The 21,824-nt window shown below is 46.2% G+C and overlaps 1 protein-coding gene across 1 annotated transcript in view; it reads right to left on the bottom strand.

The window, feature by feature from the left end:
- The window catches only part of CWC27 (CWC27 spliceosome associated cyclophilin), a 1,312,165-nt gene that overhangs the window by 1,002,152 nt on the left and 288,189 nt on the right, over window positions 1–21,824 (bottom strand). The window contains exon 8 of the mRNA XM_069627345.1: window positions 10,899–10,978. Coding sequence (XP_069483446.1) covers window positions 10,899–10,978 — 80 coding nt within the window. The remainder of the gene's footprint in view (window positions 1–10,898; window positions 10,979–21,824) is intronic.

Below are 21,824 nucleotides of genomic sequence, written 5' to 3'. Positions count from 1 at the left end.
TTGACAACCTAGAGGGGAAGGAAACAGGTAGTGCAGTTAGTCTTTAGGCCCAATTTAACATCAGATTGACACCTAAGAGGCAGTCCAAGCCCTGAGAAAAGGGGAGACTTGTGCTCAATAGGACATGTAATGCAAACGCACGCGGTTGTTCCAATGGGCAAAGCAGGGTGTCTTCAGGGGGCTCTCGCAGCTCGAGAAGGTGGATAAGGCGATGAAAAATAAGTTCCCACTATTCAAGAAGAACCTCCACTTGAAGGTAGAGGCAGTCCGAGAGTTCGGGATGGAGTTGCTATTTCGCAATAGCAGTGGTCAGGAGAGGGGCCCCCCAGGGGCCACTCGTGCGTAAAGTTGGGCTCTGGCGCTAGGGGCCACCAGTTGGAGTAATGATTACTCACCGGTCCCTGAGGCAAGGAGAACCAAGCTTCGGCAGATTAGTCCAATTCGGTTGCAGGTTCGACGGCAGCAAAAAGGACGTCTCAGCACCTTTTAGTTCCTGAGATCTAGTGAGGATTCCCAAATGGGACAGTGGCGATTACTCCGCTCAGGGTGGACAAGTCGCCCCAGTTTCACTGCAGCAGGCTTCAGGGGCAAGAGGGTCACAAGTGCAGCGGACTTGCCGCAGCAGGGCAACACGGTAACCGCGTTTACTCCGGTCCGGGCGCACTCGTCTCACTTCAGACCTGGGAATACCAAGTGTACGAAATTCAGTGTGAGGTTGCCGTGGACACAGAGCTAGCAGAAGGCTGTGCTTCTCTGGCAAAGTCAGTCAGTGGTGCCTAAACAGCAGCAAAACGTTTGGGGGTTGACACATGGTGGGAAAATTACCTACACATATGAAATATTTCCTAACATCTTCCAAGGATACATACTGATAACCTTAAAAGGGCTTGTCCCCTCCTAAAATCTCATTCACCCTGCTGGGATAAGACACAACGGGTGAGGCAGCATTTCACCACTTGCTCTAATTCCCTCCATTCTATTCGCCCCGGAACCTGTACCCTTTGCCTAAAAGAGCCACTCTACCTCCTGACCCAAAACACTGCATTGCCATTGGTCGTGGGGCATGGGAACAGCGGTCATCTTCTGAAGATACCCCTGCCTAGGTGATAGGGAGTGTCAGAGAATGGTGCCGAAAAGAAGAGTATAACACCGGAACCATGCTGGACAGTGGTAGCACACTGGGCCATACTCTAGGGCTGCCATAAAAAGGGGAGAGTTGCCAGCATGAGAACTGGTTAACCAGTGACATTGGCTCAGCAGAGCCAGGAAGACTGGGAAGAGATCCATTTTAATAGAGGTGTAGGAACGGGAGTGGTTAAGGAGAGAAATGTGTCCTCTGATTAAAGAGGACATGGAAATTAATCCAGGAGTAAGAGGGAGCAAGTAGAAATAGGGGCATGGATAGTTAAACCCCAGATGGTCAAAACTTTTGTTCACCTGGCCATCTATTTATCCTTTAGGAGCCTGGCCCCAGGAAATCTTTCAGGTAGGAGGTTGATGCACCCATCTGGAGAGAAAGTAATAATCTCAGGTAAGGGGCTTCTAAAGGAAGATTACCAGCAGCACGTAAATTACGGTTATAACGGGTGCCTGTAATCCAACTGCCCTTACAAAACAACGCTCTTCTGTCGCATTACCATTTGTTTTGCGATAGAGTGGGTGTCTTTGGAGTACCAAATCTGGTACAAATTAAATTGCCCAAATTATAAAACCACTATTCCTTAAACAATCTCACCTTGCTTCTGACATCGCTGGAGGGTTCTGGTGTTATGTGAGCCTGTGTTGCAGTTCGAGTATTGCCTCGTCTGACATTCCAAATGTGGAAAGGAAGACACTTCTACTCAAGCCTACTACACAGCAGCCAACACATTCTAGAAAACCTTTTAAAATGTTGTAGGGTTTTTCCATTATGTGATTTTTGTTCTGCTGAAAACTAAAAACATTTTAATAACCGTATTTTGGAAAGGGACTGAGAAACATTTGAGGTTTGAAGCTATAGAGGGTTGTACAGGGCAGGCAAATTATTGCTTTTTATTTAATACAAGGTTTTTTTAATTCTGGTTTATATTGTAATGTTTGTCAGATGGATTTGGCTCCATTTTCCTGAGTAGCTCCATTTGACAGTTTGGCTGGTGCACAACATTTTCAGTATTTCATTATACGTATTTAATCATAAATATTACCCTTTATAAATGAATGTGCAGCATATATATTCGAATGCTGTTTTTTATGTTAACTTTTAGAAATACAGAAGGCATCATGTGGTTTTGCTGTGCACCAAGACATTCTCTGGGCTGAGCCAGTGACCATATTCCATGTGATGGATTACCTAGGTTATTCTCGTCTTAAGCGGGTCACGGCATGTACATGAGCTTGTGTGAATTGCGTGACTATAGATAAGCATCACTTGTCATTGACAATGTGTCTGGTGGTACTTAAAAAACCTGTAATTTCTGCAGAACCAGATAATATGGTCAGTCCACTCTGAGAACACGCATGTGATGCATGGTCTAGTAAAGACTGAGAAGACTGTAGAATGTTCTAGTACTAGCTACCACCATACTACACAGAGTGGCATTTGATCTCTATTGGAAAATGATGTTTTGACCTTACAAACACCTTACAAAAAGGATCTGTCTTGTCAAATGTCAGACTCTGGCGTCTAGCTGACGAGAAAGACTCATTAAGATGCTTTTTTTCTAACACAATATACCACTAGTTTTTTAATAAGAAATTGGTCTATTATTCCTTGACTCCACATATACAATAAAATCAAAACCAGAGCTAGGCCACAATTTTCCCTAAATGGCCTGTATGCCAATAGCTGTTGTACATATATTTTACATATGGTTCGATAATTATACCCACGTTGTTCCCTTTCGACTTTCCCAAGCAATATTTGTATGCTGCTGCAAATAATGCCTGTGCGTTATTATTTTAATTTCAAGCTGAAATTAATGAATATAAGGTCAGACAAGATTCGTGGTGGTTTAATAGAATACAGCCGCTGCTGAGCAGCAAAGTGCTTTGCAATTTGGGTAATAAATCATAGTAACACTATGAATAGGTTCAGAGTAATAAACCACATTAATGCACTTATGTGACCAAAATGAAAGTGTGATAGGACAAGATGACAGAATAGAAGAGATGAAATATGGGACACTGAAAACAACCTTAAATATTTATACATTGCAAGGAAAAGTAAAGCTGCACAGGATAGACAGACGCATTCTAGGATACAAAATAGGGAGCACTGGCACAGGCAGCTTTTGGTGCCAAGCAGGGAGGGGCAGATGCCTTCTGAGGGGTCACTAGGAATATACATTATTCATGCCGAGTCACGTCTGACTAGTGAATACTTTCATTGGAGGGCCCCAAATATTTTCCTGAATTAGGGTGAGCGTAGCAAGGGTGCCACACATAGGGCCTGATTCACAGAACGTTTTCCTATGGGATTGTGCCATCATAAAATGCTTTTGTGAATCAGGCCGATAGTGTAGAGTGGTTCGGGGAGTTCTGCCTCCCCCTCAAGAACATTTTAAATGTGTTGAAATGGTAAATTTTACTTCACAAATTTTTTATTTTCACAAAATAATTGTCTGGGTTAACACAAAAAAATGCAGTAAATGCCATGCCGCCAACAGCACAGAGGAGCATTTTACAACATACAGCCACAATCTATGCCAGTAAGGGTCACTGTAATTCATTTGCATGAGGCTGCGGCTACAATCTATCTGTGACAGTTTAGATGTTCACTCTGCAGCATGAGTATACTGGTGGCGGCCAAGATCAATGCCTTTAATAATGATCACTGTAAATTAGTTTCATGAGGCTGCAGCCATAACCTGTCCATGCCAATAATGTGCGAACACAATCTCTCGATGGCAGTAATAATGGTCCCTGTAAATGCATAGGGCTGTGGCCGAGACCTCAATAGAAATGAGCATTGCTGCTGCTCCCCACCATACATACATGCATTGCATTCACACTCGCAAACATGCATACATTACAAAACACTTTGGTTTGGGTCTTCTGCTCTGCAGTGAATCTGGAGGCTTTGGACTTTATTACTGCAAGTTCTAATGGGAGTGGTAACATTTCTAATATGTCACTCAATAGTGATGCATGCTGGACGGGAGTGCCATCATTTCTTTTGAAGCCTCTCTTTTCCCCCCTTGCTAGTCCTATGTGCACTGTAGACTTAACATAGGCCGAATCAGAGAAGATGTTGACTGCTTTGCCTTCTGACACATTTAATACTTCAATCAAGGCTACTAGCTGGTATGCAGTGATAAAATCGCGGTAAAAATGTTGCCTATACAAAAAGTTGCGGCACAAATGCAGTGGTTTGACCTGGTAAAGGTGAACCCTGTTATACCATTTAAGGTGTGCGGGGGTTGCGGGGGTGTCCCCCACTCCCGTTAAATAGTATAATGGGTCGAGGGGTTGCGCGGGGGTGTCCCCCGCATCCTTTACATGGATTGTGGCGGCAAAACCACAGCATTTTTGCCGCAATATTTTGTAACCACAGCAATTTTTGCCGCGATTTTAACACATGGAACCTACTAGCTCTGCTGCTTGTGCAAAGTAATGGTTTGGTAGTTGTGTCTGTGAGTACACTATCAATTCCTCCCCTTTTTGTGTTCCTCATCCAGACCCTACCACAGCACACCCAGAGTGCCGTTATCCCATGGATTAATCAATGCTGGAATACCCGTCAATGAAAATCATATCCTATGCTTCAATCACGTCTTCCTCAACTACAGGGTCATCTTCACTCCTGTCGATGCATGCCTCACAAATGAACAATGAAGGTTCCCTATTTGGGAACTCCTGTCCCCTGCACGCTGTCTATGGCTCACAAGAAAGCCAAACTGTTAGAAAGACCATTGGTCACTTATGTATCATAAATATTGTTCCACAGTATTAAGTTTACACACCTTTATGCTGTATATATAGATCACAATTCAATCAGAAATTTAAACAAACACATTTTACATTTTCAAGTGGCCCAACGAGTTTCGGAAAACTCTCTTCATCAGGGGCTTGTCAGTCCATTTTAGAATAGTCTAAGTAATCTCATGAGCCAGGCAGTTTGGAAATGGTTTCAACTTTCCTCAACGGATGGGGATTTCTGGTCCATGCTATTTGGTTCACTTTCCAGTGAGTAACAAGAAGTGTCAACCTGCACAGAGCACATAAGTAGAAGTCTGCAGGAGCTCCAGATCTCGTGCCGAACTTGAAAGTTGCAACCATTTCCTGATGGCCTGGATCACAAGATTACTTATACCTATTCCCTCTAAATGAATAAACAGCAGATAACCAGTAAATCCTGTGGACTATTAACAAGAAAGTTGCAACTATTTCCAGACTGCCTGGATTCCGAGCTTATTAAGACCAACTGTAGACCACTCCAGACAACCATTAAGTCCTGTGGACTAAAAACAAGAAAACATTGACAAGCCCCTGATGAAGAGAGTTTCTCGAAACGTGTTGGGCCATTTGAAAATAAAAAATGTGTTTGTTTAAATTTCTGATAGAATTGTGATCTATATATACGACTGAAAAGTGTGTAAACTTAATACTGTGAAACAATATTCATGAGAAATAAGTGACCAATGGTCTTTCTAACAGTTTGGCTTTCTTGTAAGACAGACAGCGTGCAGGGGACGGGAGTTCCCAAATAGGGAACTTTTATTGTTCATTTTTGTGTTAACCCATATGCCAGAGTTGATTTTCTTCTCCTCTGCACCTGAAGCTATAAACAACTATATTTAAAAGATCTAAGTAAAACCATAACCAACCCTAACTACCACTATTGCGAGAAGGAGGGCTACATGTAAAAAAAACTTTGGAGATGCATGCTACACAGTCATGCACATAGTCTCCTTCTACTTTTACTGAAATGAACTGTACTGGGTTTACTGTCCTGCATCTCACCACTTCTATTGTTGGGTTAGTTAGTATTACCTCGTACCCTGAAGACCACCGAGTTGTCAGTGTTGATTTTGTATTTTTCCAGTATGGCAAGCAATGTATGCTCCACATATAAAACTACTGGGCACCCCATGTTTATTGTGAAAGCCTTGTCAATAGCGAATGCAGCATCAGCAAGTGCCTGCTCACAAGTGTCCCTACATAACTACATCCAATGACCCACTGTAATATGCAAGTGACTTGTGTGCTTGTCCATTTTTCTGTGACAGTACTGCAGTCATTACTTTTCCATCTGAGTGTGAAAAGAGGTGAAATTGCTATTTGCAATTGAGAGTTGCTACACACTGGTGCGTGTGTTAACTCATGTTTTAGCTCATCAAGACTTTCACCCATTTTAGCTGTCCATGTGTTTTGTTTTTCTGTGCTTCTTTTAGTGCTTGCAAAAATGGCCTGGTATATGTAGAGTAGTAAAACACCTATGATCTGCAATACTTGCACAGACCCAGAAATTGCTGCATCTCTTTCACCGTCTTTGGTCGTGGGGTCTTGTGTATGGCTTCTACTCTCTCTGGGATTCTTTTTCTCCCGTCTGCTGATACAATCTGACCCAAGTACACCACCTCTTTTTGACAGTATTGTAAGTTCACTCTGTATCCTTTGTCTGTTAGTAAAGTCAGTAATGTCACTGAGTCCACGCTGCACAATCCATTTGTATTACTCTGTTGAAGATACTAGGCCCGTCGCAGTACCCGAGGCATTCTGCTATGTTCAAACTGCATCCAGCGATATGTTAAGGAAGTGAGATACCTGATGTCTGGGTGTAGTGCAATGGAGAAAAAAGGAGGCTGGGTTAGGAACTAATGGATACTGTACCTCAATTATGTCATTCAGAGGGCAGAAATCCTGTATAAAATGCCACGCCCCTCCCTTTGCTTTCTTAATCGGATAGATGGCTGCGTTGCAAGGTGATGAGCTCACCTGTATTATGCCTTGCTGGCATAGGGCATGCAGTGTCTCATAAATGCCCTCATCTGCTTTTCCTGAGAGGGGGTACTGCTTCACTCGTGGCAACAGTGCTCCCTCTTTTAGAAACGTATGCCTGGGCAGGTTTCAACTTGTGTGCGGAATAGTCAAGTTGAATTTCAAAGTATACAACAAGATGATCTCCTACATGTGGATCGTAAAATCTCAGGGGCCCACTTTTAGATTTTAATAGAGAAGATATGAGGATGCCGAACCCCTATGCCATGCAATTATGGGGGAAGCCGTTTAAGACACCACTTCCAGTTGTACTAATTCCCAATCGACCAAAAATGCATCCCACGCTGCATCCCTAGTAAAACTAATCTGATATACATGAGGAATAACGGTAGATGCATTCAGCTTAGACCCTTCCACACAATTAGAGTTAAAATCACCCCCTACAATTATGGCGTGATCATATCCCTCCAATAACCAAGCCTTAAACAACTTGGACAAAACTAAATGCAACAATGTCATAGTTTGTCTGGCTGGATTCCAATATACATTTACCAAGAGCAATTTGGATTGTGTTGTGTTTGCAGTAATAGATTTGGCCATAACTCCTCAGAAATATGGATTAACTCAGATTCTAGGTCCAAGATACCATCCACAGCTATAACTAGATCCATGTCGGTTTGAGTGGCAGGAGAGCTAAAGATATCCCTTCAGATCAAAATGTAGATTGCCATTGTTTCCTGAAACATAAGAATATTAGCTATTCACGTAAAATCTGAGTTGTTAAACATTTTGTTCAAATTTGCTAACCCACATACTTTCCATGAAAGTACCTTAATTGAAATAAGGTTAGGGTTGAGTCAGAACCTGCCTTAAAAGTGCAAAGGTTTTAAATGCGGATTCAATCCAGGACCAATACTGACTCTTTTTAAACATATTCGAATTTTGAGCTACCGCAGTGAGAGAGGAGTTGCCGTCAGTAAAGTTGGGAAGTAAGGGTTCTGGCACCACACACACCCCTTGCGGAGGAGTAGATACGAAAGACGTCGCTTCCTCTGGGGATTTCATTTTGTGTTGTTCAAAACCCGAGGAATGTAGGTTAAGGTGTTGGTCCCATACCATGTTGGAAATTATTTCTGAATGGAAATGTGAAACCATACGATTATTGGGTAATAGTAGGGGTGGTATAAAGTCAATGTCCTCCGACTGTAAGGACCTCAGCAGAGTGATGTTTAAAAATAACCAATAATTTAATACTGTTCAAATGCCTCAAACCGTTAATTTGAGTGGAGCATTTCCATCCCACTATCTTCGAAGTGTAGCGTTTGTTTCTATCGTGAGTCCGGCCCATAGAGTGGAGGTCCCCATTAGATTTAGGGGCCACTTCAAGGGCAGTTATTCGTTTGGAAGTTCCAAATACTCGAATGCCTGTGCGCCTTATGCCATTATGATATTACTGACTACAACTACTCCTATATTTGCCTTATGGTTGGTAGCTGAATTAGTTTCAATATTAACTGATGTAGATTTAATGGATGATCGCAAAAAGGAAGTTATTTAGGTCTGTTGGCCCTTCATTTGTCTCAGTGCCGACCTTGAGGTGGAGGGCAAGGAATCAAACAAGAGTGAGGCAGTGTCTCGGTCCCGAGCCCTCACTTCTGTCATGTGGTCTATAGTTGTGGGAGTTGGAATAGTGATGTGGTCAACATTCATGTTAGAGAAATTCATAAGGGATACCCGTGCTCTAATGGACCCATCCTGTACACCCCTATGTAATAGGTTCACAATATTTATGCCCGGTCTGAGGTAACGTGTGTATTGAGATCTATTATGTCAGACGTGGGAAGCTGCGTATGAATTTTAGAGAGGAATTATGGCGATTTAATTTGGTTGCCGGCAGTTTTCCGATTTTTTTTCCTGGTATTCTTTTTACAAGGTTGATTAATAATAGAAAAAACAATAGTAACCTCCATATTCTCATTCATATCTCCTCTACTCGTGGGGGGTCAGGTGAGTCAAAAAGGACTGGAGAAACAATCCGTCTAGAGATACATTCAACCAATGGATTAGGACTGCTAGGAATTTGACTAAGAACCAACTGTCAGACATTAAAATACCCCTTTTGCCAAATGTAACATTGGGATGGGGGGGGTCACATTCGCCTCGTTACCAGCGAAGACCGACTGCGCCACATTCCCCAATGTACACAAGTCATTGAGCCTTTGTATGTTTTTCTCCATCAAGGAAAGTTTGTCAGCGTTGGTAGAGACAATGTGCTTTATCTTGTCATAGAGTCTCAAAAGAGACTCTCAAACCAAATTTAGGGCAGACATGGAAGCAGGGCCCAAAGAGTCCACATTTGGTAACGCCTCCGATTGCCTTCTTAGTTGAATATTTTTAGGAGTAAAACAACCCAGGTCCTGTTGGTTGTGCAATTTTACAGCTTCAAAGACCCCTACTTGGCCACATGTGAAGAGTGCAGTTGATGTGCCCCCCAATGGATCCTTTAAAGGAGTTGGCAAACATTATTGACCTGTGAGACTTCCATGTCCACGCATAATCTTAAGAAAGATTCATCCAGGATTACAGAATTCTCCAAAGATGGAGAGGGAGATTGCAGAAGACAAGCTGTAATACCCTTGGGATTGCTTGCAACCCCATTAGGTCCCCCAGGGGTGAACGCATGGGGTGCCAGTGACAGAGGTACAGCAACCGCATTCAAAACCTCTGAGGTCAATACCTGGTCATATGTGATCACTGATTGAATAGAATCAAATGCCACTATAGGGGGCGGAATCGGGCTCATGTCCACAATTTCAGTTATCGATGTCAAAGGATTGATTGCAGTCTGGTTGAAGTTATTAAGCGAGGACAAAGGAGCCTCAAGTTCTAGATTAACAGACAAAATCAATGGAAGAAATCATGGGGAGTGAGGGATGATCAACCCCAAGCCCACCACCCCCCATCCCTGAAACTTGCTTCAGAGAGCAGCTACCATGGATAGATGAAAGAAAAAAAGAACCTTATCAAAACTAGGTTTTGTCCACCGACTTAGTTTCCTTGGCTAGCTAGGCCACGAAAGTCTAAAACACACAGCACTCCACACACTACAGACAAAGACTAAAGCCCAGGCCCCCACAGCCCCAAACTGCAAAGTTTCTTTGACTACCAAGATAGTCCAATGATTGCCGGATAAAAAGCAATGTCTGTAGCGACGTGTAACTTGCAGGAGGGTGGAAAAAAAAGCTTTCAGTCAAGTTCCAAGACTCAAACTCCCAGAGTTTTTCAGAGCAATTAATTCATCAAACAATGCCACAGTTAGGAAACGAAGAAAGAACAAATTAGGGCTATGAATCAGTTTCTCTGACTCACACTCCCAAATGTCCACGAAGTACAAGTTGGCAATTCATTGATTACACATTACACAGAGGGCAGCAACTTGGTCTCAGGCCCAACGCACCAACCAGCAAACACACACTGCTCCACACATCGCGATGCGCGCCAGTGTGGTGGTTTCATGAAACTACACGCTCTGCTTGCCAACAGAAAGCGTAGACAGACTGCAATTGCAGCATAGATTTTCACGAGCTCCTGCCAACACTGTGACACCAAACACACACTGCTCCACGCACCTGTTCCACACACAGACTGTTTTTTTAAATAGAAAACTAAATATAACAATGGTAGGCAAACCAGGAACCAAGGGGCAGCAACGCTGCTGGTTCCAGCACTGAATGGATGATGGAAAGGTTCAAATTCAAAAGGCAACAATTTAATACAATTCACATGTAAAGCATAACTGAACTATCTTATTGACGAAGAAGGTGTGAATGTGCTGGCACTTAGACACACAGGCGGAAGGTTCTGGTGGGATGAAGGTGACACAGCGCTATCTGGTAACTGAAATTGGTCCTCTCCAACAACGTCCTTCGGTCTCACAATAATTTACATTGTACTGGCGAATTTAATAGCTCCACACTAACCTTTTCACAGCAGGAACAGAGCTCAGGCGTGGGTCGTCTTTCAACAAATCATGGCTGCTCTTACTTTTCCCCTTCATGGTCTTCAAAACAAACAGAAAAAAAATGAGTCTGCGAAAATCCCCGAACATCTCAAACGGCCTAAATAGCTGATTATTAATAATGCAGATCATACATTTTGTCCACAACCAGGAAATGTTAAGTCAAAAGCACATTTTAAACGTTCATATTCTTAGTAATTTTTCATTGAATCAGAGGAAATACCCCCAACATTGACGTGTATCTCATGCAATTGCCAGTAAGAATCACCTCTTTTTAGAACAGATTACACACTGAACATAAGTGCAATATAGATGTCCACTTTTCTTAATACCGTCATATAGTGGCCTTTTGCTGTTTTCTAGGCATTCCTACTTTTTGGCTAATAAGAAGGGAAATTGGGAACAAGAGGGCAAAGTGATTTACCTAGGATCTCACAATTAGAATGTGAGCACAAGTTGTATATGTTTAACATGATGCCAGCATGCATATACAGGCTCTTCAATATGATTACTATCCTATGCAAAATGCAGGCATCTATTTAGCACATGAAGTGGCGCTAATAACGATAGTTACACTACAACCAACCAATTCACTTTGGTACACTCTAACTCAAGGTAAGTACCCTATGTTTTAACGGACCGCTGTTATGAAACAAAAGACGTTACCGGGAATGCACTTGCAATCACTTTTTGACAGTAATGACAGTTTGGTCTTACTAAAGAAACGCGTATCCGCAGCAAGAAATGTTACCGGGCCAAAACACACTTAGCACCTGAGTTAACCAGGTAGAGTTGGGGGCAAAAATCATAGGCAATACTTTTGTCAAGGCAGGCAGAATCAGAGAACACTCAGACAGAAATTCAAGAGTCAATAGGCCAGAGCCAGTGTCAAGTGGAATCCTGTTGGGGAGTTCCTGTTGTCGAGGATCACACAGTCGGATAGTTCAAGATTCAATGTTGCCAGGAGTACTTCGATATTGTCAACATAGGAAGCAAAAATTATAAGAAGGAGGGAAAACAAGGGCAAGCCTTGGAGGCGAAGAAAAGGGGTTCACCCTAATTCTTCAAGCAGAACACAGTACCTTATTCAATGAAAAAGCTGGTGCCACGGCAGTTGATCCTGGTAGTTTCCTGCAGACCCACGGTTCCTGAAGCTTCGGAGTGTAGGAGGACGTCTGGAGGGGTCTGCACCACACAGGGATGAGGCCGGCAGCAGCAACTTTGAATAAAAGGTGCGCTACTTAAAAACAGGAGAGGCTCTTCAGATGGCTATGCGGACCACTACAGCAGTGTGCAGCGATTTCGACCAAGAAGAGGATCGTCTGGCTGTGGAAGATGAGCTGGTTATCCCCACCAGGCTCAAGGAAAGAAGACTCTGGACTGGATCTTCTCTGGTCGTCGAAGGGTAGATAGCTCAGGACTGTAGCAGGGCTTCACCGGGATGGGGTAGTTGCAGCAACCGTCTTCTTCTCTGCTTCTCTTCGGTTCTTTGTAGTTCCAGTGGCGACTGACTCCTAGCCCAAACGACCTGCCTTTTATGCGAAAATCCCCCATTCACACAGCCTGGCTGTCAATTACCCAGCAGGGGGGTTGTCCAACCCTGACAACCACCTCAGCCAATCACGACAAAGTGCGACTTGGGTTTCCTAGGATACCCTGTGCAGGGGATGACTACGCCCCTCCCTCACATTCAGCCCACCTAGACACACAGGCGCCCAGAGGAGGGCTTCTTGGCAGAAGCCCGCCAAAGGACATTGAACAAAGGAGGCAAACCTGGTTTGCCGCACAAAGTAAAACACAAGAAGGATTTTAACAACAAGAAATGGCAACTAAACCCGACCGGAGCCAAAAGAAAAAGTATTTGGTCAAGCAGGTTTAAGTTCGAGGCTAATATAATAGCCTAAAACAATACCACATTTATATAGTATAATCGCGGTAGAAAAGTTAGGGTAGATACCACTGCCACCAGCCAAGTCTAAATGTTAAAAGAGCGAAACAATGCTCTAGGAGGTACAGATACAAAGGGATACGGAGTAACCCTTTCCAGTACTCCATGTAAGATGGGGTGTACTGGATCGGTTGTTAAATGACTAATTAAAGTTAATGGCAACTTTACCCTTTTCTGGGGGACAGTAGTCAGCCTCAGAAATGGAGTTGGTGGGAAGTCTAAAAGACAACCCTGTGTCACTGCACTGAAGGTGCTGTGTAACACACAAAAGAAGGGGGCTACTGAAGTGGTGTACTCCAGAGTCCACAATCACAAAAACAGAGTAAATACACATGGCAAAAAATGGGTAAGAGTGGGGGAGAAGCTCACCCTCTTACCAAGTGAAAAAAAAATATTCCTGAAGTCCAGCAAAGCTGCTGGGGGACTCACTAGGTGAGGGAAATTAGCCATAAATTGAGAATTCTCCCTAACCACCGTCTCCTGGTATGGAGGGTTTTGAAACCCTGTGCCCTGGGTGATGTTGAAGAGGACACCCCACCATCTTATCACCCAACAGAACTCCTCTTTGAGTGGAATCTTGTCAGCGAAGCTTCCTCACACCTGTATCCAGCGAGCGTCCAGGAACTCCTGAAGAGTTCCCATCTGTAACCTGCAGAGCCGGATGAGGTAGATGCAGGACGACATCATGCCGAGCAACGACTTGATGGTCCGCACCGTGGTGGTCTTCACCAACAACCACCGCTGCACCTTCCCTTGAATGGCCGCTACCCACTCCTCCGAGGGTGATGCCAGACAGGACAATGTATTCAGTTTGGCTCCTAGGAACAGCACGTTCTGCGATGGTGTGACGCAGGACTTTGGATAGTTGATGGAGAATCCCAGATCTGTCAGCAGCTGGATGGCCGTCTACGTGTGGCCGACTGGCAACTCTTGCAAGCGGGCCAGTCATGGAGGTACGAGTATACGTGTATAGCCCTTAGATGCAGATGGGCCGCCACCAGTGCCAGGCACTTTGTGAACACTCTGGGGGCCAACTTCAAGCCAAAAGGTAGGGCCTTGAACTGGTAGTGCTGTCCCTGCACTACAAAGCATAGAAACCTTTGGTGTTTCCTGTGAATGGGGACGTGGAAGTAGGAGTCCTCCGGGTCCAGCAACGTCAAGAAGTATCCTTTTTCCAGTTGCCCGAGCACATATTGCAACGTGACCATCCTGAATTTTTGGGACTTGAGGTATTTGTTAAGACGTCGTAGGTCTAGAATGGCTCGCCAGCCGCCTGTTTTCTTTCTGACCAAAAAGTATTTGGAATAGACACCAGAGCCATAGAGTCGCTATGGAACTAGCTCTATCGGCCATTTTTGCAGTATGGCCCGTACTGCCTCCAAGAGCTGAGGGATGTGTTGCTCCCGACGGGCCACTGGTGGGATCCGTGGACACCTGCGCTGAAACTCCAGGGTATGTCCTTGGGCGAGAGCGGCCAGCACCTATCTGTCGGTGGTGATCTTTTTCCACCTGCTGATGAACCCCGTCAGCCAGCCTCCCACTGGGGTGCACGGGTGTGGGCCTCCTGGTCTGTTCAGGCTTGCTTTGACGTCAGCGTTGTACCCTACGGGCGACAGCGACACTGTCCATCACCGTAGGCCTGGGAATGGCCTCTGTAGGCTTCCTTAGTCGTGGATCTGAAAGGTACAATGAGGAGGAGCCTCTGGAAGACCTGTTCGACTGTCCTCTGGAAGAGCAGTGCTGCTGGAGGGTGCCAAAGGAACTGGCCGTCTCCGTATCCGCCTTGATGGCCTGTAGGGACTCGTCGATGACCTTCCCGAAAAGGTTATCTCCATCGAAAAGCATGTCCAGTACCTTTGCTTGGACCTCCTGGTGGAAATTCGTGGCCTTCATCCAGCCTTGTGTCGGCAACGTTCAGAGACACTGATGCCGTGATCTGACACTACCTCTCCTTCCTGGAAGAGAGAGATTGCCTCCATCATCTTGTCAGGAGGAATTCCAAGATCTGACCAGGCTTGTATCACAGGTCCCTGTCGTACCTGGCTAGGATCACCAGTGCATTGGCAACCTTGATGGTGGACGCCGCATTGTAAATCATCGTCCTTCCCATGGCGTCCATTTTCTTCCCCTCGCTGTCCGGAGAGACTGAAGACGAGGACAGGTTAGCTGACCATTTCCTCGTGGCCACCGAAAACCACTGATTCCGGCTATGGTTGCAACCTTGGGCACTTAGGTGCGGATTACGGCAACCAGTACTTCTTCTCCAGCCTATCCTGTTTGGCCGGAGCCATGCAAGGGTTCTTCAAGGGGGCCATGCCCTCCTCCCACACGTCATCCAGAAGGGGCACTGCCATGATTGTCTTCCTCTTGGCCTCGCGCCTCTGCTACTCTCCTTCCTGGTTTCTTCGGGCCCAAGCTGGAATAGCTCGGAGGCTCGGGCGATCATGGAATGGAGCGAAGACCCGTCGCCCGTTGCGACAATGTCATTGTCATGCTGTATCCGTCCCCGTACCCGTGTCTGCTGGGGGAGAGAGGGCCCGGCACGGATGGGGAGCTTGGGCAGTTCGGCATTCTCCTCCTCCATCCACGGCTTCTCGGGCTTCTTCCGCAGTTTAGCTGGGTTGGACAATTTCCTTTTTGAGGAGGAGCTTGATTGCCGGCTGGCATTGGAAGTGGAGGGTGATGTCGATCGTGCCCTGTCCACCGCGGGAGCTGGTTCCACGGTGACCCCGGTGGAATCGGACTTGCGGTTCTTGGCCTTGGCTTGGGCCCCCACAAATGAGGCACCCTTAAAGGACTTTGAAGACTGCTCCTTGGAACGGCCGGTCCTGGGTGAGGCATGACCCAGCTCGGAGCAAGGGGCAGAGGCTCTTGGCGTTCAGCCACACCGCCAATCTACTGTGCCTATCCTTTCTCGTCTTCTTGGAGAAACCGAGGCATATCTCGCACTCTCCTTCCTTGTGGTCTGGATGCAGGCAGTAGAGGCATTGCAGGTGCTTGTCTTCAACAAACATATTCCGTAGCCCGCAGGACTTGAAGAGGGATCTTCCCTACTTCTCCTCCATCATGGCCGGAGGGTGCAAAGTAGGCCAGCTGGCCTTCTGGAATCACGACGATCTTCCTCCTTGAGGGGCGCTGAAATTCACCGACAATAGATCCCTGCTGCTGGTAGGTGGAGAAGAGAGCACACAGGCTCTTTCAGAACAAAAATAGAACCTTTTTCCATCGAAAACACGAAAAAACATAGAAGTAGCTTGCACAGCAAGCTCAAGGACTTCCAACACTGAAGTGTGCAGTAAAGATCTGAAGATGGCTGCCAGAGGATGGGCTTAGGGAGAGGGCTGTCATTGGATGGGGGCAGTATGACCCAGAGGTCAGTGATTGGTTTAAAGGAGAAATACAGTTTGTAAGTGAAACTGTTTTTTCTTTTACCAAGGTTTCCCAGCCTGATGACTGGGAATATTCATGAGCATGTGAATCCATGCTTGACCCCATGCTGAAGAATCATGATTATATCTAAAATCCAGGGAAGCAACCAATACATTCCATGGCCTACAGAAATAGGAACAGTGCACACGCCATCCAAAATTGTGAAAAACCTTGGAATCCAATGGACAACGTGCTTACCCTAGAACAAATGCAATAATCAAGAAATGCTTCTTCCACCTGCAAACAATCAAAAAGATCCTACCATTCCTATCCTTCACTCACAAAACACTGGCCCATCATCTCTCTCATCATGTCCAGGCAGCTGGATTATCTAATGAAAAAACTGCAACTTAAACAGAACACAGCGGCCAGACGTCTCCTCAAACTCTCCCGAAGGGACGATGCTACATTGGCTGCCAGTCAAAAAAAACGAATCACATTCAAAACAATGTGCATAACACACAGAGCATCCACAGCCAAGGAGCAGTATTCTTACAAAACAAAATCACCATTTACCAGCCGACCAGAACACTCTGATCCAGCAAAGACATCCGCCTGGAACCTAAACCATACAAAATGAAAAAACGTGGTGGATCAACATTCTCTTGCCTAGCTGTTAAATGTTGGAACCGCCTCCCAAGAGAAATACAAAACATGAAGGACCATCTAAAATTCTGAAAACTCCTAAAAACCTGGCTCTTCAACTCAGAACCAGATGAAAATGATGAGCAACACCCACAAACCTCAGAATTAACACACAAATGGCAAGACAGAGGACTAGACTGAACCACAACAAGGTGCAGGGCAGTGGAGAGACGTCCGAGGGAGAGGCGGGTGCACCCATTCCCATGGAGGGCCCTACCCCAGGATTGGGAGAGAGATGAGAGCGTCCAAGTTGAACGACAGACAGAGGGCATTAGAGTTGAAGGGGAAAGAGTGACAACCGAACAGATTAACCATGGGCGCAGGGAGCTCAAGGGAAGAAGTCCCCCTCACCTCCTTGAAAGGGCCCAGGGAGGTGATGGTGGCTGCACACAAGGATATGCCAGGGGACAAAGCGGTGTAGACATCGGACAAACCGGAGGGGGTACGATGGAGTGCCACCACTAACCAACCCACTAAAAAACTCATCCTTCTGCTTACACCTTTCAAACTCTAAACATAACACAACCATACCTATACAGCACAACAAACCGCATACATTTCAATAACTCGCAACAATGAAACAAACTACACATAGCCTCACAAGGCATAAAATAAGTGGTACTGCATCACAATTTGCGATATAATACTGCTGTTTTGCTGTTTACTTGAACAATCATTTTGCACCAACTGCGATATGATTTCCAGAGCAGATTAAATTGAGATTGTTCCTTTAACCTCTGCCTCAGTGCACAGTGTGCACTGCAGGCAAGGCAAAAGCACCCGGGCTGGGCTACAAACATTGTATCAATGTAATGAGCCCCGCCCATGTGCAGGTGATCACATGGAGAGGAGAACCTCAGCCCCGCTCTCACACTCGGTTTGGGCTTCTTCCGAGGTAAGGTGGGGTGTTTAGGAGAGGTTGGGGTAAGGGGCACCTTCAGCAAACAAATGTGGGGCTGGGTGTTACCCAGTGGTTGTGCTGGGAAGAAATATTTCTCGCTCGCGTTTGGGTGGGAGAAATATTTATTCCAGCCATACTTGCTAGTACCCAGCCCCTCAGTAATAACACAGCATGCTGGTAGAAGGCTTTCAAATATTCTTTCATTCCCATGACAATTGCGGCTTTAATCACGTGAATGAAAGAAAATGTAAGGCCTTCTGCGAGCAGCCTGCATTATTGCGTTATGCAGTATTACTGGAATCAATATTTCTAACACCCAGGACCTGCAGTAATAACGCAGCCAGCTGTTTGCAGAAGGCCTTTCAATAGGGCTTCTATGAGCAGCAAACAAGCCCGGCTGAAGATGTGTGGGCCCTGCACCTCCATGCTGAGAGCGAAAACAGTGGTGCATGGAGGATAGCTGCCAAATTTATAATGAGACAGGCAGCCATAGCCAGCAGGAAGCTTTACACTGGCCATAACTTTAATGTGAGCACTGCAAACCAAATATTAAAGCCCCAGAACGAAAATGAAGACTATTTGCTGTGCTTTGCAGACTGGAAACATGGGGGCAGTTGCTGGTCCACCCGCCCACCAGAGGCTCGAGGCCTCTTTTGTTTGTAAGAGTCGATAGGCCCTGATGCTGTCACTGAATGCGGGGCTGGGTGTTAGAAATATTATTTCCAGGCACTTTCTAACAGCCAAGCCCTGCAGTAATAATACAGCCTGCTACTTGCAGAAGGCCTTTCAAAAGGCTGAAGATGTGTGCCCCGCTGGCCCCGCCTGCTCAGAGCCAAAACAGTGCAAGGCACCTGTAGTGTGCATGGAGGTTAATAGCTGCCGAATATCACGAGACAGTCAGCCAGCTAGCAGGGAGCATTACATTAACTGGCCAATGCTTTAATGCGAGCACTGCAAAGCGCATATTTTAAGTCTGAGACTGTAAATTGAGACTTTTTCTGTGCTTAAGTGACTGCAGACTGGAAACATTGGCAGTTGCTGGGCCTCCTCCCCCCAGAGGCTGAAGGCCTCTTTTGTTTTTAAGGGTTGATTTCTACTCTATCGCGGGTGCTGAGGGACCCTATCGATTCTCGAGTCCCGCCCCCCATAATGAGTCTGTGCATTGCTTTGGCTAATCAGTTGGTTTTTTTTGCCTATTTTGTAGGAATTGGAATTTGGCTGCAGTTTAGAGAAAGAATAGGCACAGTGGACCTTTCCACTGTGACTTCGATAACAACGAGCCCGACAGGTAAGCAGAGCCTAGCCCATTCTAAAAGAAAATACCTTTTGTGTTTGGTGCCACGAATAACGCTTTAATCATGAGAATGGAAGACTATTCAAAGGCCTTCTGCAAGCAGGATGTGTTATTGGTGCAGGGCTGTTATCATGTGGGTGCTTTGGGAATTCATTTTCTCCCGCATGTTCGGGAGGGAGAAATATAAATACCAGCCACTTCTTTGCACTCAGCCGTGCACTAAAACCACAACCAAGGGGGGCGCTGTGGTACGCGGACAAAGATGGCCACCTGAAGGCTGAGCTCTGCAACCCATAAATCCTTTCAGAAATATCCTGCGCATCAACGGAACCTCTACATGCAAGAATAGCAGATTCCGACCGCTGTGAATCACGAGCAGCATCGGAGCAAGTTTACCAACAAAACGCAAGGGGCAAGCACATAAACGGCCGTTGGTTATCCTACGCGGCCCTGGGCTCGCTACACGGCCTCTGCACCACACCACGGTGCCTAGTGATGGATCGGGAGCCGAGTGTGCAGAGCAATGAAAGCTGGGCGCCCTTACACCAGACACAGAGTAGAGACTGGCAGAAACCGGTTGCCCCCTCGGCCCCGGTCCGAGAGTCATCCCAGAGGCAGGCGGGACTGCCAGCGTCGAGCGGAGAAGATCTAGGCTGCCCGCCCTTGCAAGGTGCGTAGAAGTGACATCCTGATCTGTGACACCCGACATTTCTGAAGCCCCCATTGTAACGGGGGGCACACCAAAAATCCGAGACAGAAGGGGTGAAGTAGTGAAATTTGCGAGAGAATCGGTTGCACCCGTTAAAGCCAAACTCTGCCAGAGCAGAGCGTGTGGCACAGCGCTCGCGTGCGCTCAACCCCGCAAAACCCAAAGGAAAACAGCGTCAGGGTGGGGGGGGGTTCGGGGTGACGGCTGAGCCCTTATTTCATATTAAACGGGGCCCTCTCTCGTCAGAGAACCACAAAATGCAAATGCGATACTGCCTGCAATAAACTCACCTCTTGCAATAGGTAAACAGCCCACAAGTGACAAGCATTGGGGCCATACCAATAGCAGTATATAAGATGCTGATCTTTGCTGCCACAAAGAGCAGGGACATTACAGGACACAGATGAGCGTTGCATAATTTACCGGACCTTGAGGGGGCATGTACTGCACGCAGGCCCGGAAGGGGTGGGCTAGGCACACAAAGTGAAGACCTATACAATTGCTAGTAGAGGAAGCACACAATGACATCCCCTGTAAGCCATGGATAACCTCTAAAACCACAGCCAGTGCTGGCAGAAAACAGTGGTGTGGAAGGTTGCCCAGAGCAATTGCCAGTGGTTTAGATTCATTCGAAACCTTCCACCCATCACTTTTGTGGTCAGTTTGTTTCTCCTTGTGAGAGAGGGTATGCCCAGCCGTGGGTCCCTTGCTCGCTGCGCCACAGGGAACCAGGCTGCACCTCACTGAGGAGGTCCAACAAGGCCGAAACATGTCTGGGGTTGCTTGGTTTTCTGTGCAGAGGGGACCTGGCCTAGCAGTTCGGGCTGGGCTGCTACCTTCGGTGGTGGCAGCTGCTGACTGATTTGCACACGGCTGGTCCCCTTTTGCAATGCGCAGACGGGCTAAAAAACAGTGGTGTGGAAGGTTGCCCAGAGCAATTGCCAGTGGTTTAGATTAATTCGAAACCTTCCACCCATCACTTTTGTGGTCAGTTTGTTTCTCCTTGTGAGAGAGGGTATGCCCAGACGTGGGTCCCTTGCTCACTGCGCCACAGGGAACCAGGCTGCACCTCACTGAGGAGGTCCAACAAGGCCGAAACATGTCTGGGGTTGCTTGGTTTTCTGTGCAGAGGGGACCTGGCCTAGCAGTTCGGGCTGGGCTGCTACCGTCGGTGGCTGCAGCTGCTGACTGATTTGCACACGGCTAGTCCCCTTTTGCAATGGCCCAGACGGGCTAAAAAACGGTGGTGTGGAAGTTTGCCCAGAGCAATTGCCAGTGGTTTAGATTCATTCGAAACCTTCCACCCATCACTTTTGTGGTCAGGCAGAAAGCTAGCAGGCTGTGTTAAAATTACAGGGCTATATGCATTGGGTGGGCCAAATATTAGTCCAAGAGCCCTTTGCTAGCATGCAACACTGATAAAGCCTGCAGAAGGCTAAATAATGTATTCTTTCCTGTTGGCCCACTGCACAGATAAAGGCCCGGCGATTACTGCTGTAAACTTGTCAGCAGCAACTACGACTTGCAATAATTGATTTGTGATCATGGGATGTCAGCACTTGCATCAGAATAGTGCTTAGAAGCAAGAGGAAACTGGAGACCCAGGAGTTCAAGCTGATTTAACATTAAAGCTAACTGTGAAGAGTCTCACAATGTGTAAAGAAGTTTAATGTCTTAAACCCCACATTTGCACAGAACGTGACACAAATCAATTTATTTTAAAGCTGCGTTCATCCATGAGGTCAAACGTGGTTTTGCATTCTAAAATTTGTAGCCTTCTCCTCAGGGTGGTGTAAATGCTCCAAGGAGGTTGCTTTGGGTGCGCTTTGCAAATAAACAAGACCGATGTGGTTCCTGAAACCCCCCCAAAAAATGTTACTAATTAGAGCATGGAAGTTTGTGGCAGGTAAGTTAAATTGCTGGGTTCACTGCTTAACCAAATATGTGATATTGGGCAAACCA

Source organism: Ambystoma mexicanum, chromosome 6p, assembly GCF_040938575.1.
Source record: "Ambystoma mexicanum isolate Mex_15411 chromosome 6p, UKY_AmexF1_1, whole genome shotgun sequence".
Lineage (NCBI taxonomy): Eukaryota > Metazoa > Chordata > Amphibia > Caudata > Ambystomatidae > Ambystoma > Ambystoma mexicanum.
Note: the sequence above shows the minus strand (reverse complement) of the source record. Positions and strands in the feature narration are given on the sequence as shown.